Genomic DNA, 18979 nt, shown 5'->3' on the forward strand with positions numbered 1-18979 from the left:
ATCGGAATTCCCGATTTTTTCACAAGAAAGCATCGAATAGACCACAAAAAAAAATAAGATTAAGGGCCTTTTCGATGCCACTGGGACATGGCAAGATTCCAAAGTTGGCATTGATGGGGTTGCTTTGGAATATTTTTAGAGCTCCCAACCTTCGGACTTGGAAGCTCAGGATGTCGTTCTTCAGACTATTGAACCTCGAGTCTCAGCAAGTATGAATGCCCAGTTACTGGCTCCATATGAGTTGGAAGAAGTTCGGATAGCGTTATTTCAGATGCACCCTTCGAAAGCGCCGGGTCCTGATGGTCTCTCACCCTTTTTCTTTCAAAAGTACTGGGATTTAGTTGGGCAAGAAGTTAGCAATGCGGTGATTTCAATGTTGAATCAAGCTAAAATTCCTCCTGACCTGAACTATACTTTTGTAGCTCTCATCCCAAAAGTTAAAGTGGTTACAACTATGTCCCATCTCCGGCCGATTGCTTTGTGCAATGTCATCTATAAAATAGCTTCCAAGGTTATTGCTAACAGACTCAAGAGTTTCCTATCCGTTATTGTTTCTCCCCAATAGAGTGCTTTTGTTCCTAATCGTCTTATCTCTGATAATACTCCGGTAGCATCAGAGTTAGCTCACTACATGCATAAATTGAGACGAGGCCAAGAAGGCTTTTTAGCCCTGAAACTGGATATCAGTAAAGCCTACGACATATTGGAGTGCGGCTTCTTGAAGCGTATCATGCTCAAAATGGGGTTTGCCGAACAGTAGGTCACTCTTGTTATGTCATACCTCTCTATGGTACGTTATTCTTTTCTCATTAATGGCACACCTAGGGGCTATATCACACCATAGAGAGGATTGAGGCAAGGAGATCCATTGTCTCCCTATTTATTCTTACTTTGCGCAGACGGTTTGTCTACTCTTATCTCACATGCGGCTTCTAATGGTCAAATTGCGCATCTGTGATGGTGCACCTACAATTAGTCATCTCTTGTTCACTTATGATAGTATGCTCTATTCAAATGCTACACCTCGAGATTGTTTATTGATCTGGAACGTGCTAAACATCTATGAACGAGCTTCTGGGCAACAAGTGAATTTACAGAAGAGTAACGTAGTTTTCAGTGGGAGCGTTTTACTGCACATGAGAGATTGCATGGCCCAGATCTTGGGAGTTCAAGTGGTGGAAAAGCATGAGAAGTATCTGGGGATTCCAACTCTTGTTGGTAGGTCTAAATCTAATACTTTTGCTTATATTAAAGATAACTTATCCAAAAAATTGACAGGATGGCGGTCCAAATTACTCAGTGCTGCGGGTAGAGAAATCTTAATCAAAGTGGTGGCTCAAGCTCTTCCACTGTATACAATGAATTGTTATCTTCTCCCTCATAACCTCATTCAGGAACTCCATCAGCTTTGTGCCTAATTCTGGTGGGGGAGCACGGACGAGAAGAAGGCTATGCATTGGCGAGCTTGGGATGAACTCTGTAAACCCAAAAGTATGGGTGGTATGGGTTTCCGACATCTCTTTGCATTTAATTTGGCTATGTTAGCAAAGCAAGGCTGGAGGCTAATCCAAAATCCGGATTCCTTGATCGGGAAACTTTTCCAAGCTCTCTATTTTCCCCAAGATAATTTCTGGGAGGCTAATCTTGGCTCACAACCTTCCTACGCTTGGCGGAGCATTTTGCAAGGGCGTGGCATTCTTAGAGCTGGTATCAAACGGCATATTGGGAATGGTTTCTCTACCACTATTTGGTTGGACCCATGGCTAATGGATGAAGACCTACGGATAGGGTCACACTTGTGGCGGATCTTTTCATCTCTCCAGGTGTGTGGAATTCTACTTTATTATTAGAATTATTTCCTGCCAATATTGTTCAGAAGATACTCTCTATTCCTCTTAGCCCCCAGAATCATGAGGACAGGTGGATTTGGGGCGGTGACAAGAGAGGTCAGTTCACAGTTAAATCGGCTTATCACGTAGCCCGGAATCGGATCCTTCATGATGATTCATCCACACCTAACCCAAGTGCAGCCCTTTGGCGTCAATTGTGGACAGCTCCAGTTCCAAGCAGTGTGAAGATTTGTGCATGGAAAGCAGCTTCTAATGTTCTTCCTACTTGGAGTAGGCTAAGTGAACGCTGTATTGATCTTGATACCCAATGCCTACTCTGTGAAGAAGAGGTTGAGACTCCTATTCATGCAGTTCGTGATTGCTCCCATGCGACTAGTTTGATTTAGGGTGCTAATCTTCCTTTAATTTCGGCCCCTACAAGTGTTGCAGAATGGCTCATGTCAGTTCCTATGTCAAACTCTCAAATTTTTGCTTCTTCCTTGATGATTTTATGGGCCACTTGGAGAAATAGGAATGCCAAAGTTTGGGAGGGAGATTTTAAGCAAGCTTCACAAGTTGTTCCCATGGCCTTGGGTTGGCTAGAGGAATATAAGGCAGCTCATCGCACTAACCAGTCGCGGTTGGGTGCTAGATCCTCTCCTAAGTGGAAAAAACCTCAGCTGGTTTTGTGAAATTGAATGTTGACGCAGCTTTTGATCAGGCATCGGGTCGTTCGGGTTTGGGTGGGGTGTTCAGAGACCATGAAGGATCTTTTCTTCATGGATTTCAACATGCCATAACAACCGCTCAATCAGCTCGACATGCGGAGCTTTTAGCTTTGGTGATGGGGGTACAGTTGGCCATAGATAATCATCTTACACCTTTGATTGTGGAGACGGATTGTTTGGATTTGGTGTCAGCTATATCTTCTTCTTCTTTGGATATGTCGGACCTTGGTTTTCTGCTAGCAGACCTGCGGGATCTGCTGCATATTGCACTGGATGCTTGTGTTGTTAAGGTTGGAAGATAGGCCAATGGGGTGGCACACACTTTGGCTCAGGAAGCAAAGTTTACTGATTTTCATATAGATTTCTTTTCTTATATTCCTTCGTCTGTGGAGGATAGATTAATCTCTGATTGTAATGATGCTCAATCAATGAATTAGTCTTTCATTCCCCTCAAAAAAAAAATATGAAGAGTGAAAAACCACTTCAAACAAAAAAAAATAATAGAAAGAGAAGACACTTGTCCAACTCTACTACTGCACTCATCTAGTTCTACTACTGCTTGAATGGGAGGCGAATCAAACTCCTAATGTAGCCTAGTTCTAAGCTGATTTGAAATTGCATTATGACTATACCCACGGTCAGAATAAATTGAATTGAGTCCGATGCACACCCCTAGCCTTTACCTGGTCATAGTATTTCGTCCCTATAAACTAGTAAGAATCCATGATCCATCTGTCCAAGGTTGCCCCTATGTATGTCTTTTGTTGACATGAAGTATATGACCTAGCTCATTTCCATTACACTCCATTTTAGAATCAAGTCTAACACTAGTTTCTGTTGGTCATTCTTCACGAAACAAAAATAAGGAATAGTAGGGAGTAAAGCATAAAGACCAAGACTTGCTTAGGGCAAGAAACACCAAAAGCGGGTGGAATAAAGAATGTACACGCGTACTTCTTCCACAAGTGGGTAGGATTTATTCATTTATACTCCAAATTTCCCCACTGCTTTGGAGTTAGTGGAATGATTTATCATACCTACATGAAAATAGCTTAACAATATACAAAAGCAAGATTTTTGAATAAAACACAATCAGGATAACCAAAATTCTTGACACATAGCTATATACTGTAAGTGACACGACTAAACATGAAGTTGGGGACATTCTACACTGCCCACACTGCTTTATTCTTTTATTAATTTGTTAATTTGTAACATTATAATACCAAATCTCTATATTCGATTTGGATGAGTAGGTAGTGGTCAAAGAACAATCACAGAAGACTCCATAACAACAAATTCAATGCCCACCAGAAGAGGATGAATATGAGAAGCCTATTACAAACAGAAGCTCCCACGCTCTATATATTCGTATGCAGCTAGTTCTAATCAAGATGCAGTTCAGAGTTTAAAATAATGAATGAAATAGTAAAAACATCACATTGAACAGATAACAGTAATTGATACATTGTCATCATATAACACGGGCACAATCACCAGCTTCGCATATCACAACCGCATGTTCTTTGTTGAACTGCCTCGCCAAGTCAGGCTGGAGCTTGTTATACTCTTCCCTGACAAATGATGCAGCTTCAGCTGCAAGATTGGCATCTACCAGTGCAACACAGCACCCTCTAAATCCGGCACCACTGAACCGTGCTCCAAAGACACCAGGAGCCTTTAGGACGATCTCACGCAATTGTATTAGAGGTTTACAACCTTAAACAATAATGACATCAGTCTGAGATAGGTAGACTTGGCAGTATGTACAGGCGAGAATGAGATAAACACTTGTTTACCAAGTTACAAACTCCAGTTTAAATTAATTCCAATCTTCGCCATTGCAGATCATTCAAAAATGTGAAGTATATTGATGGTATTCTCAAGTATAAGATTTACTATCATTGGAGGTTGATATCAGGGATTGGCAGATATTAAGATGTCAACTAATATAGACAGCTCATGAAATTTTGGAAAATTTAGCTAAAAACTTATCAAAGTTTGTGGTGAAATGAGTTAAAAGCTAGCCAAGGAGAAAGACTTTCCACACGGTGCAACTCTTCGCTAAAAGCAATTTGTTTATAAATAAGATACATGATTATCAGTTAAATGCATCATAGTACAGATGTCATGGTGATGGATGTCACAGATAGTACAGATATAACTACGACAAACTGCAAATGTATTATTATTAAAAAGTGAGAATACTTTTTTTATTCCTTTCATCATTTCAATTATTTATCCCCGTCATTTTAATGCACCAAGATAAAAGGGAGGACTTGGGAGCGTGCTCTGAGAAAAAGGACAGTATAAACATAGGAAATTAATCATACCACATTCATAGTTCTGAATTGAACTTAAGCCAGATTCTGTAATGAGCGTTCCAAAATCTTTGAACCTCCCTGAAGCCCAAGCTTCCAGTCCTGAAATAATCACATTAAATTAAGTAGTTAGAAGTTGATAAATGAAAGAACATGGAAATTAAATAGCTCGAGCTTTGACAATTTAAATGTCCGACTGTACATCAATAATGGAAATACCTTTTATCACCCGCATATTCTCAGAGAAATAATGCTCTGCTCTTTTGGCTAGATTAGATTCTAATATGTGCTGCAAGAAAAAGAGGCTTGAATACATAAATAAATTCATGATGAATTGAAGTCCACTGACCTTATACTAATGAGGAAAATTGTTCCTAGAATATCAACTAGGCATGTATCAGTTTTATATATGCATGTGGAATATATATATATATATATATATATATATATAGAGAGAGAGAGAGAGAGAGAGAGGGCCCTTGTACTAAGGGATCCTTTTTTTTGGCCATTTTAGAAGGGCCCTGATACGTGTGTGTGTGTGTGTCTGTGTGTCCCTTCCTCAGTGCATTAATCAAAGACTTCTCTAAATAATACAATTTAAATTCCTTAAGCATATGAGATTCTACAAGAAAATTTTGGCCAAACAGTTTCCAAGTTTTATTTAATTTTGTATCCTATCAAATAATAAATAACTTAGCAAGAAATGCCAAGGAGGCAATGAGTCAACCCTCAGAGGCCAATGAAGCTCATGCAAACACAATATGAGCAATTTGAACAATTGCTAGATGTCATCTAAAAGAAAGAGGGATAGGACAGAAAGAGACTATGCTAGACCTAAAAGTTAACAAGACCAATAGTTCACCCTGAACAAATGGCCTAATTACACACTTGATTGAATGATAATTAAATCACTGCAAGCATAATAGCAAACGAAGAGGTCTGAGGCAAAGGCTGCTAGCTTCATCAATGACTATTAGCTATCAAAAGATAGTCTGTAAACCTTCTGAAAAGAAACCATACTTTATACTAGTGACATTTTCCTGAAAAACAACATGATTCTGAAAGATGATAAAGGAACAGGTATTTTTGGGCCATGCAGGGAAACAGATGGATTTACCTTCTATGAGGGGGCTTCACATTGATATTCTAATTCCTAGATGAGCAGTCACCTACATTACCACTAAAATTATGTACAACGTAAATAACCAATTTGTCATCTCTACTACGAGTCATATCCTTCACATTAGGGATCAAAGGTACCACTTGCAACAATTTTATTGTCAGTATCTAAAATTGATCTAACTCTACACCTTCAAAGTAATGTTCAGTTCATAACCTGGGTTACATGGATTTTGCACTTCACCTTGTACCTATCTTGACAGGACATATGAGGGCATGGCTATACCCCAACCAAATTGAGCTACAATGTCTTAACTGAGTTTTGCATTGTTATATACATGCACCAAAACCATAAGAATCTCTATGATAAAAGCTCTAGAAACATTTTCTTACCTTGTGAGTTTGATAAGCTTCTGGCTCAACTGTTTTTTTAAGAGAAAAAAAAAAGTAATTCAATCAATATCATGACAGAAGATAATAGGAATGAATTTTAAATTTGAGAAGGTCAGGTGTAGGGACTAGCCATTAGATAGGACTGGCTCTGCTGCAACATTTCCAGATGCACTGGTAAAATGGGGGAATAAGTACGTTAGCTTGGATATTAATAGTTAAAACCAAAGGGAACATAAATACAGTTCTAAATGCTGCATTTAACAATTAATAAGAAAAGAGCTATGTTGACTTGTTGCTTGCCAGTGTTTTTTCTGGTCAACTTGAAAGAGATTCTGGGTTTTTGACCAAATAGCTTAGACTTTGGAAAAGCTTGAATGCCTATGAACTATTTGGTCCAAATGCTACCCTATTTCTGGTAACTCCTATAGGCTCAATTTTATCCAGTGCAGTGTTACTCTATCCATGAGGGGACATGGTAGTGTGTTGCATAATTAGTTCCCTATATTCTTGGGCTCATTTTACAGTTTAAGGTTTTGGAAGAATGGTACCGACCTATGAAAAATTAAAAAGCCATACCCATAATTATTTGTGCATTGGTTTCTCTGTATTAACCCATTATTTTCCATCGCAACACACAAATACAAATGTAAATGATTGTCCAAGTAACCAGAGGGCCAATCCCATATATCCATTGGTTTCCCAGACACTCCAGATTTTTAAAGAAAAGTTCTCTTTCCGAATAGTTATGACTAAAATTCCACACGAGATTTTCGCCCAAATTTCATGTATTTTATTTTCTCTTCATTCTTCTCCAAATTTAACAATGACTGTGTTGATGGCATGCATTCTACACTACACCCCAATCGAAAAAGACTGCAATAGAAACGTTATTGTCTAACCACTTGAACTTCAATTAAAATGAAGAGTATATGTGTTCTTGTTTGCAAAGGAAAGAGATCTTACTGCAAAAGAACCGACGCAGCCTCTTGACACTCTCCAACTCGACGATTATATCCAGAATTTTCAGCTAAAGCATGCTTTAAGCCTGAAAATGCCAATAATATTTTGTATGCTTCCTGCCACTCCGTCTCGTGGTTCTTGCCCAATTTTGGCGGGTGTATGAGCTTATGTTCTTTAGTCTACATATGAAAACTACATGCATGAGACATCATATCGCTTACAATTGTAACTGGAGCAGAATCTGATATATGTGGTTATAGACTAAACAAATGAGCTAAATAAACATCCCAAATTACACTACAATCTGTAGTATAGAACAACATAGGAAAATATATTGCTCAAATATAACAGCAATATACCAATAAGAACAAATATTCAACTTTGCGGTGCAGATAAACTAAAGGCATGATTGATTCTGTGATCGCATGCGTATCTGCAACCGGGTAAGTGTATCTAAAATACTGTGGTTCATGCATCTATATAGCTCGCCTAAAAATCTTTTAGATGTTCACTCATCAGTCTTCCTCTGTTTCCTACAAGTTGGTTAGAAATTTCCTATACCCCCGTTCGCCCACCTACCCCTGTTCTCCCATTTTCTTATGAGGCATGCAACTTTTGAGTATAAGAAGTAAAGGTTTAGGGAAGTGACCTTTAGAGAAAGAAATACATATCCTGAAGAAAAGAAATATTAGAAACAAGTTTTTAAGGATAAAAATAAAATGATAATAATAATAATAAAAGCTCTTGGGTGTTAATCTTCTAGACAAAAAAGAAGCTACCGAAGCAGAAATAAAAAGAAGCTATATAGTTCATGGTTATAAAAAAGAAAAGAAAAAATTCTGTTTCTTAAGACTCAACATGTTGCTATGCCACTTAAACTGAAGTTCGTTATGTGGGAAAGAAGCTCAATGATATATCAACCCAAAATATTTTGAACCCAATTTAAAGGACCTGAGACTAAGGATGATTGAGGGTTCAAGTGGTTAGCATATACCCTTCTTCATTTGATATAACAAGAACACATATACTCTTCTTCATTTGAACCCTCAATCATCCTTAGCATATACTCTGGTCTCCATCGGATATTCTTCCTGTTCACGTTATTGTCTAACCCAATTTATCATTTTCTCTAAGCATCCGTTTCTACACTAATGAATAGTATATCAATAGCACATGTAAATAGAGAGAGCAACAAAACATGATAAATATCCGATGCACAGGAAGAAAACAGCTCCCACCAACATAGACATGTTCTTTAAACTTGAAATCTAATGGGAAAAAGCATCTTATAATTAGTTCAAAATGATTAGATATAAATACTATAAAAGGGGTAAATTTGATATTTTTTTCTGAACTTTTACACATCCCAGAGCATGACAAATTAAGTAACTTTTATAAGTATAAGCTTCCTTACGACCAAAATCATGAGTTAGGGTTTTAAACTTCTTCTAAAAGGCTATTCATTGATTCACATGGAATGTGTCCACCACATAAAAGCTCCCGAAATACTTAACTGTCCACATGAAAGCCCTAAGCTTAGTACACCTAAAACCTATGCTTAGGGCTTTGATGAATAATACTTAAATAGTCATCAAAATACTTAAAAGTTATGATGTAATATGATTTCAGACACTCTTCTCAAAGAAATATGATTTTCAGACACAAAAATCTGTGTGCATGTTGTTACAAATGCAGCAGAGAATGCAGACTCCTATGATCACTCACCATAGGTCAGAAGACCAACGTATAAAAATAAATAAAAAGATTAGTTAAGCAGTTTGTGAATATGGTGGTTGGATCATTCAAGTCATCATAGTATAACAACAATGCAGAACAAATCAAAACTCTATAAGATAAACATATCCAGAATAGAATCAGACTCTGCAGTTGAAATGTGGTCATCACTTTGCTTCCAATTACATCAAATACACTCATTTTTGTACATTACCTTGCAGTTCATGCACAGTAGAGAACCATAGCTTGACAGTAATATGGCTGATTGGTCCAATATACCATTCCTCAGGCCACGAAATTCATTTTCAATCAGCCTACAAACATAGATTTAAAACTTCAAATGCTTATTTTAATTAGGAAAGTAAAAAGAAAAAAAAATCAAAAATAAAAGGTTTGACACAGTACAAGAAATGTGAAAGCATGTTATTGGTAAATATTCCATGTTTTGTGAAGGTGTGACCTTAATAACAGAAAATAAATAACTGAATTGGAACATGATGAACAAAAAAGAGAGTAGATAGATTAAAAAAAAATTTTAAACAACAGGTTAAAGGAATATTTCACAAAGCTGATATTATTCTTTATGGGGTAGAGTGCCCAGCACTCAAGTAAAAGCAAAAACAGTGAATCTGTTGGAATGAAAACCAATTGTTGGCCACAGATCCCAACACTTGAGCTTTTGGAAATAGAGTGGTCAACCAACAGATTCAAAGTAGGTGATCATGATTCAAAATTCCGGTAGTTTCAACCTCCCAATAAAAGTTGAATTTTACTTGTTGGAGAAAGAGGTCAATGCCTGGGGGGAAGTGCTAGATTATTTAATATTTGATTTTTGATAGAAAACTATAATTATATTATGAAAAAGACAGAAGTATCCACATATTGGACCCTCAAATGTTAAAGAAACCTACCGATCATACTCAATATTTTCTTCAGGGGACACAATCAAATTGTTTGCATTTTCCAAAGCCATTAGGTAAGCTACGCCAACCTGTCAAAATTTTGATTGTTAAGATTAATGGGTTGATGTTGGTGGAAAGAACTTTCCGCGTAATAAGTACAAAGCTCCACAAGCTGTATACTACAGAACAGTCTTTAATCTACTTAACTTTACCAATATAGAACAAAGCATAGATAGTGCAAAGTAATTCTTAGTCTAGAGTTTGCCTTCATTCTAGGATGCTAATATCAACAAGTTTCTGATTCATAACCTAGCTCCGGCTGTAGCTATTAATAGGGCAGGTTGTCCACTAAAATTTTATAAATTAGTATTCGAAAACTGTTTTCAATGGACAAGCCTTTATGACTATTTCTCAGTTTGCCACATGATTTCTTACATCATATAATTCTAGCAGTGTAAAATTGTAAGTACTGCAAAACTGGCGCATCTGCCTTTGTGTTCTTGTTCTTTATATCCAGGCTATAAAATGGATGAATTAATATTGTAATTTTGAATATGATAGAGCATCTCAATTTTAATATCATTCAAGGGCATCATCTGTTTCAGTATATTAATGTAGCAGACCAACCAATGCAGTGCTAGACCAGTTCCCTGCAGTGGTAAACCAACCCTCCCTTATCTACTGCTGTAGAGAGCTGGTCTACCACTGCATTGGCTGCTTTACCATTAACATACTGAATCATTTTCTGTCTTTTGAGTTATAACCCACAATAGAAATTTTAATATCTACCAATTTCCCAGGTAAAGTACGAAATGCATAAAAAATAAATATATGACCATGAAACAAAAACCATTAACTGCAATATTCTGATTCTTTTTGTTACATGGTTTTGTATAAAATCATAATCCATTATCATCATTTAACAACAAAGGCAACAACAAGAACTACCAACTTACAGCAGCTGAAGAGCTAATGCCTGAACTGTCCATACCTTCAGTACCACATATATATCCAATGATACCCTGAAACAAGTGAAACAAATCATCCTTTTCTTTTCTCTTTTTCTGAAGAAAGAACAAATTATCCTGTAAATAACTGTGTAATGAAAGATGGCACAGAATCATCAAACTATATATGATTTTGAGAAAACAAACCATACATGATTTGCATTTAAGAAATTGTTGAACTAGCAAGACTTTACACAGGAATCATCTAGATGGATGGTAGATACCTAACAAGTTTAACAGAAACTGTATAGGAAATCAAGGTCATGTGATGCAATATAGGGGATCACATTCTATGGACCTAAATCCCATCCAAATCTAAATTCAATGCGTAACATGGAGAAAGAAATACCGGTACCATTAGAAGTTGCTCTTTTGTCAAGTGTCTGGTGCTGGGTAAGATACAGTAATATACCGATCATTGTATTCCAATACAATTAGGACAGAAAAGTAAAACTGAAATTAACGACCCTTTGTTCATCCAAGTGAGTGATTCCAAGTGCTTCTGGGAAAGGGTGGAAAAATAAATCAAACAAAGAGGTGTGTCTTAAGAAATCTACATAGGAATACTGAACGGTAGCTTGAGGGCTAAAGTTAGCTGATCCCTTGTAGAATGACAGTTGGATATTAGAGCGAGCTGGCCTCCTCCAAAAATCTATCAATACTCGATATAAATTCTATAATCACATCTTTCAAATGAATGCAACCCTCCACAACTCAACTAGTCCAAGATATATAACAGATGATCATGAAGCTGGAGCAAATCGTGACGTGTCCCAAAAGAAATCTCCCATGTATTGTCTGTGCCCAATGACCTACTTGATTACTCCATTACACAAAGAATGGAAGCTATGGAATTTAGCCATCGATTTTTACAGAACAAAACCAAATTTTGTGTTGTCAAAATGCTTAGTAATGCCTGCATGTCCAAGTTGCCTGCTTTGACTCTCTATCAGGTCTCCATCACTATTTGAAAATAATAATTAATAATAATAAGAGGCTATCATAGTTCAACCATGAAGTGCAATATGTTCAATTATTTTACTTCTTAGAAAAGTGTGAGCTGTGAAGATGGTCAATGAAGGCATATCCCTTACCTGGACAAGACAGTTCTTCCTACTCTGTAATGCATATACAGCTCCTCTTGCATAACTTCCCCAATCACTTTCTTCATCCCTTTTGGAAGCATCATTTCCATTGTTCATAGGGCATGAAACTTCATCAATTCTATATAATGAACAGAAAAATAATAACGTTCACCAGATGTCACACAATTTAGCACAATAAAACACAACCAGCAATAGAGACTTCATAAATTCATTCACAGACAGTATGAATACCACTATTTATATGTTAAGGAAGTAGAATCCTGTCAATTTGAGTAATTTCAGAAAATAAATAGATAGAATGCAAAGATAATATTTACTGTGACAAAAGTAATTAATTTTTAGACACTCTATATTGGCTTGTGACCTGAGGAACCAAACCCCTTCATAACTCATTGGGGACTTTCTTAAGCCGGCACGAATCGTGTGTTTAAATTCCCATCCCGTACAGGTCTTTAGACTTCTTTAACTCAAAGAAGCTGCACAGTGAAAATAATCAGCATCTCACTCATTTGTTTATTTGTTCAACTATGCCCGCCACAGTATAGTTACAACCTTCTTCTTTCTTTTATGTATTTGCATTTTAAATTATTTTTCTTTTTCTTCCATTGAACCCCTAAAACTCCCACAACCTTAGAAAGTAGCCCTTCAGAACTGCCCTAAAATTCTAAAATTATGCTGCCCAGATTCACTGCAACCTATTTTTTTTATCTAAACTTGCACCTGATGCCTAAAGTATTCAACCCAGTCCTTAAACCCTAATTTAGGTTATATAGCCTACTAGTGCAAGATCACCAAACTATAGTGTATGTTTTTCTTAAAGGTTTACTTGATTGGGATTTTAATAAAGGATTTAGGAAGGCTTATTTTGAAAAGACGGGAGCTTGATGGCTTTTTGTGCTATTGAAATTATTGTTTACACTTGCTTGAATTTCCCATGTCATCCATAAAGGCTTCGATCTTCTTCTTTTATATATTGAATAAAAGCTTAGATCACTTAACTTGGAATCTTCAACTATATTTTCCATTATCTTCTTCTTGATAAAATTCTGAGCTTACAAAGCTGGAAAAGTGGAAAGGGTGCTAAACTGCTTACCCTAACAGATGGTCACGGGTCAAAGTACTTGTTCTTGTCACAGACACACAGTCTACTTGGGAGTTCAAGGTGCTCTATACTTAAATACCACAGGCTCCAATTCAATGACCTTACCGAGCATTTGGCAAGGCCTTTGCTGCTAACAATTACAACTCGGGCACAACCAATTCGCTAGATCAAGCCTTGAGGTGCAGTAAGCCAACGTATGTCCTATAAATACCAATTCACTATAACCCCAAGCATCACCAACGAGATAGAAGTCTCCATGTAGTGATTTAAACACTTCTTCAATTATAAAGGTGCAGAAAGGATTTATATTCATGAATGTGGTGCTTAGCAGGTGACCTTCATGTTTTGTCGTATAGATCAAGTGACTAAGAAGTTATCCTTTTTTTTTTTTTTGTACTTTTGGCATCAGCATTATAACCATCAAGCAAGATCTATAAAGGTCAAGTAGGTTTGATACAATGACCATTTGACTAAATAGTTACTTCCCGCTATTAGCTGGCAGAAGTTCTGAATTCCATAGGCAGATTTCTAGATGATGGATATTTTAACAACCTACAAGTAGTTTAGTTCTCATTTGACACGTAACAGTAAGAGAAGCAAACAATAATGTGTTTGCCATTTCAAAATAGCCTTGATGTGCAAATCCTACTTGCAGTACTTAAACTTTTTTAGCTAGAATGACAGCAATAGAAACTTGGTAAGCATGGATGTGAAACAATTTAACAAAACAATGGATATAAATAAGAAATACCATGAGAAAAGACCCCACACCTGAACCTAACTTCGCCTTTAAACTGTCCCGAGCGTAGAATAACCTACAGCAAGCATTCAATAACTAAGCAGGCAGATGACAAGGACAGTAATGTTCAAAAATGATTGTGAAAAATCTAACATTTAGATGTATCTTTCACTATTTGGCAAGAGTTTCTCCTGTATATGTTTTTGTTTGGCATTTCCATATTTCCAAAGCATTCAAAGAAATTTTCAAAATACATTCTTCGACAAACAGTGTACCAAAGAAATCAAAGAGTGTATCTTTTGATGGCTTTTCTTGATTTCTATGTGATGTTGGCATACTCCATGTGTCAATCAACCACCCCATGCTAACAGGAGGCAGGGAGGTTGACTTAAAAACAGCTTACAGACACTCGGTCAAACTGTATTTGGAATTCCTCAAGTTATGTAGGAGGGACGGGGGTATTATTTGAGCCTTTGAAAGGAGGCTGTATCAAAAATCAAAAATAAGGTCAATCTAGGGAAAGACTACAGAGCCAAGAATGAGTCACATGTGCTGGCTTTTAAGTTAAAAGCCGAATTAAGTGAAAAGCTAGAACAACACACCGCATAATTAGTAATTTAAATGAAAATGATATTCAACAGGATTCACTCAGTAGTTCAAGGTATCAACTAAAAGACTGAGGACAATCAAATAATCAGCAGTCAGAACTAAAGAAGAAGGTTAACAACTTAATAATTGGCTCTCTACATCAAGTATAAGCAGATTGCAGATTACTCATTGTTGAGGACCTTCACAATGTTAATACCCAGACAAGTAATCATGAATGCATCAGGAAAAATCCTGAATTTCTTATAGAAAAGAAAAGACAAGCAGAACCAATAAGGTCAAAGTAGCCCTGGTTAATGTAAATCATACAGACAACTCTTGCATATAATTGCAACTTGTAGGTACATAGAGTACATGGCCCCAAATTCATGTAAGGTTTGAGACTGAAAACTAAATCAAAATTCATATCCATTCGGTTACAATTAGAAACCACTGAAAAAATAACAGTATATATTTAAAGAAAATGACTAGTTGACTTCAGTCTACTATTGGTTGTTGATTAGACTAATATTCCACCGTAACACTGTGCAAAAATAGCTAACTTTGTTGGACATCGTCACGGTTTCTAACCACGTCAGGTTTATTCTGGTCATTGATTATTCAGTTTAGGAGTATGTTTTATGTTTACCTGGGTGTCACCAGAAGGAACGAAACCTAAAAGTATTCCCTTGTTAATTGTCATGGCAGATACTATGCCACCCTGCCACCATAGAAATCAAATGAGTATAAGCTTCATCATACTACCTAAAAGTATATTAGTAAAAACAAAAACAAAAGCCAGATAATCAATCAAAACATGCAGAGGTAACTAAATATGATTCCATGTACCCGAAATTTAGGCTGTCGAAACATAAGAGGATCTAAATAGAGGATCTAAGAGCTACCGAAAACTGACCTGATGATCAATATGAGCTCCGAGTGGACAAATTCGATAAGGAGAAGCCGCGCACCGAACTTCTTCCCTTCCTCTCCCAGACATTTCTGAAACTACCCTTCTAATTTCATCAAGCTGCAACATAACACAACATTCACATGATCAGCATACAAAACAGTAACTAACATCCATACATTAGTAACATAACACATGAAACCAAACTCCAACAAGTTTTCTGAAACCAGAGCCAAGCTAATACACGTTGTTGTTGCTTCCAAAAGCGCAATGTGGGCATTCAATTCCAGTAAACAATGCAAGGCGAAAGAGAGAGAGAGAGAGAGAGAGAGAGTACCTGAGGTTGAGGAGGCCAAGACGATTCAGCCATGTTGGGAAGTGATGTTGAAATCGCGAAGCTGGACGGAAATAGAGGGCGGAAGCTTTTTATGTGTGTGTTGGCTTCAGCATTGAAAGATTTGGTGGATCTCGGATGATGATTGATGTGTATATTCCAAGAATTATCGATTACGTTGAGCGGTCAGCGTCGCGGCACAGATGGAGAAACAATTATTTGGTTTCCCAGCAATTGATGACACGTATTTCAAAATCATTTCCCAAACCAACATTATGGATCGCATTACTGGTGTGAAGAAAATTATGGTCACGAGACGACACCGTTTGAAACTACTAGTTTCTTTTTTTTTTTTTAAGTAGAAATATGAGTTTTTTTAGTAAAAGTATTTGTAATTGTAAATGCTTTTACTAAAATACATAATTTTTTTTTAAATGCTCTCTCTCTCTCTCTCTCTCTCTCTCTCTCTCTCTCTCTCTCTCATTTAGGCAAGAATGTCAAAATAGGAAAAGAATTTATTTTCTTTTCTATATCGATATGGAATGGAGTAGGTTTTAATATTTCCATGATGGTGTTTGGAACATTACTGTAAATTAAATTCTCGAATTAATTTTACATTCCTATTGTAGTGTTTTTTTTTTTTTTTGACAGAGTAATAGATATTTCATTTAATCTCAAAGGCAGAATGACACATACAAATAAACTCCATATGCTTAGAGATTTCTTATTATAGTGTTTAGTAAGTCATAAAAATATTAAAATATTAAATTATAATTTTTAATAACACCTTTTTTACTACTTAATGTACAATATGACATCAACTTATAAGTATTGATGGGGGAATAAAAAAATTTAGAGGGATCATTTATATAATTTTGTCTTTGATAGTGGGAAATGGATTAGGAATACCACGCCTGACTAGGTAATTCTATTCATATCTCATTTCTTATTTTCGTTCCAATCTCTAATTAATAGCACATCTACATGAAAAATGAAATTAATTCTTATTCCTACCATGATTTCCTGTCATCCAAACAGGACCTTAGGGTTTTCTTTGCTATGGGATGCTACCTTGGCTTCTTCTCTGGTCTCGAGTGAAGGTGGTGGGAACAGATATGCACGTTGGCTATCTCTGGTATGGAGAGGCTTTGGCTTTATCCTTCTTGGTTGAGGTGATCTTCGTGGAGTTCTTGCTTTTTCTGATCCGGGATGGACTAGGTTGGAACTTTGTTCGGTGCGGCCTAGGTTCCGAGGTTCTCTTTGATAGGTTGAGATGGTGGCGTTCACGCAGTACCACGTTATCCTCTTGAGGGTTGGGATGGGTCATGACTGAGGGGTTGGTCACTAGTCGTTACAGTTGGGGGGGGGGGGGGGGGGGGGGGGGGGAGGGAGGGTTGCCTTTCGACTTGTACGGCTGAACAAGCTATTACAAGCTATTGGTATGGTTTCTAACGACAAGGTGCAAAGTGCGATTGGTTTGACTACTGGTAGTCGATGGCGACGTAGTTACTGTTTGAAATTTTGATTGTGTATTTCAAAATACTTTCTGTAACTCCCAATTCATTGAAAAACTATTTATTATACATTTATTCTAAACCGTTACTAATTCATTATGTTCATAATATTAGGGCATATTAAGGTTACAGGAGTTACGGTATTCCAATAATTATCTTATTAAATTTGCATCATATCTCTAAACTTTTTCATCTACTATATATACCTGTCACTTCTTGGTCTTACACACAAAATGAAACTCATTATTTTCTATATTTCTCTCTGTAGCTATTTCTCTAGTGATCCAGTTCTTTGTTCTTGCTCTTCCATAATGCCAAAGGGAAAAATCAAGCATTTATAGGATCCAAGTTTGCGAGTGTACGATTACAAGAATTAACAGTTATTGTACCCTAGAGGGTAGGACGCCACTAACCTGCTACACCGAGACATTGTCTCCGAGGGGCGAATTCTACTCTTAAGGGCAGTGTTTACACGCCTCAACCTCAAACTTTTTTTGAATGATCTGTCCTCTTGAAGCTTGCAAATCCAATAGATAAGTATTATGATTCTTGTTATTTTAGTCTATTATCACAATTAAATGATCATTCTTATTTGTTATTAATATACTGTATTTATGTGATTTTGTGGGAGATGAAATCCGGTAACGGAAATAGCATCCATCGACCAAATTTTCCAACAGTTACGGGTGCAGGGTTGTGGTGCTGTTAGTATTGGCACAAATGGTTTTTTGTTGCCAACATTGGTGGCAGCTGTGAGATTGTTGCTAGTGTTGTTGAACATGGGCTAGGGTTTGATTTGGATTTTTTTTTTTTTTTTTTTGAATAAAGGGCGGGTATAGAGAATGTAAATTTCACTCCTCAGTTTTAACTAAATAGACACTTAAGCAATTTTTGGCTATTTTGTGAAAGTCGATTTCTGACACACAACACCAACCCATAATTCCAAAAAGGAGGTCCACACATCCAAAAGTTCCCTTCTATATAAAATTATAATAAAAGTTCATCTTAAATAACTATTGATAAAGGATCCTAAATAATTACACTTTGATTAAGCATGCAAATTATCTTGCCTATTTTTCATTTTTTATTTTTGAAAAAAGTCAAATTGTCTTGTTATTGATACTCAAGTCAGAGTGGCTATTATATACTCTTCCGATGTCATCTATAGATAGACAAGAAGTTGTGGTGGTATCACGGTGATACATAGGAATAGGTCCACTATAATGACAATTATCACTAGTTTTAGAAAAGCAAGCCTATAAACTATAATATCACTACATCATAGTAAAAAGGCACAGTAAAAACACAAAAAAGTGCATAGCTCCCAAAAAAAAGTGGGGAATTATTAAAAAGAAACAACTAACTAATTAGAAGCTTAAAAATTCAAAAAGCAGCAACCCAACCCCTAAGGGAAGAGGCAGAGCCTAAGTCTCAACAAGACTAGCCCAGCATAGCTCCAACATTCACTTCTTTGAGTGAGAGCGTTGCACGCACACCGCGACCTCTGTCACCATAACCACCGCGAGCACAGCCATCGCCGCCATGACTCAAGGAACACCACCACACCACTGCAACACAATCACCCAGAAGACAATGAGCCTATGCACCGGTCCCAAACTCCACCAAATTTGGACCTCCTGTGCAACACACGCTACCATATGATCCTTTGATGCCGCCAATGTCGTTGCGGTCCCTA

General features: G+C 36.9%; 1 protein-coding gene across 1 annotated transcript; it reads right to left on the minus strand.

The window, feature by feature from the left end:
- Nucleotides 1-3707: 3707 nt before the first annotated feature.
- Nucleotides 3708-15984, minus strand: LOC112200052 (galacturonokinase). Its single transcript, XM_024341054.2, has 14 exons — nt 15773-15984; nt 15442-15555; nt 15175-15246; nt 13973-14016; nt 12088-12217; nt 10943-11008; nt 9996-10075; nt 9299-9398; nt 7354-7529; nt 6521-6561; nt 6391-6419; nt 5098-5167; nt 4891-4980; nt 3708-4276 (listed from the first exon to the last, which is right to left on the minus strand). Exons 1-14 carry the CDS (start codon nt 15803-15805, stop codon nt 4032-4034), a joined length of 1290 nt encoding a protein of 429 aa, XP_024196822.1. The 5' UTR covers nt 15806-15984; the 3' UTR covers nt 3708-4031.
- Between the last annotated feature and the right edge of the window lie 2995 nt (nt 15985-18979).

This window comes from Rosa chinensis, chromosome 4, assembly GCF_002994745.2.
Source record: "Rosa chinensis cultivar Old Blush chromosome 4, RchiOBHm-V2, whole genome shotgun sequence".
Lineage (NCBI taxonomy): Eukaryota > Viridiplantae > Streptophyta > Magnoliopsida > Rosales > Rosaceae > Rosa > Rosa chinensis.

What these genes read in the sequence shown, in the direction of transcription:
- LOC112200052 (XM_024341054.2), bottom strand. Translation starts at nt 15,805, where the DNA reads ATGGCTGAATCGTCTTGGCCTCCTCAACCTCAG. An exon ending in TTCCTTCTGGTGACACCCAG is followed by an intron (nt 14,017 to 15,174) that starts GTAAACATAAAA and finishes TGCTTGCTGTAG; the next exon opens with GTTATTCTACGCTCGGGACA. An exon ending in GGAAGAACTGTCTTGTCCAG is followed by an intron (nt 11,009 to 12,087) that starts GTAAGGGATATG and finishes CACTTGTTTCAG; the next exon opens with GGTATCATTGGATATATATG.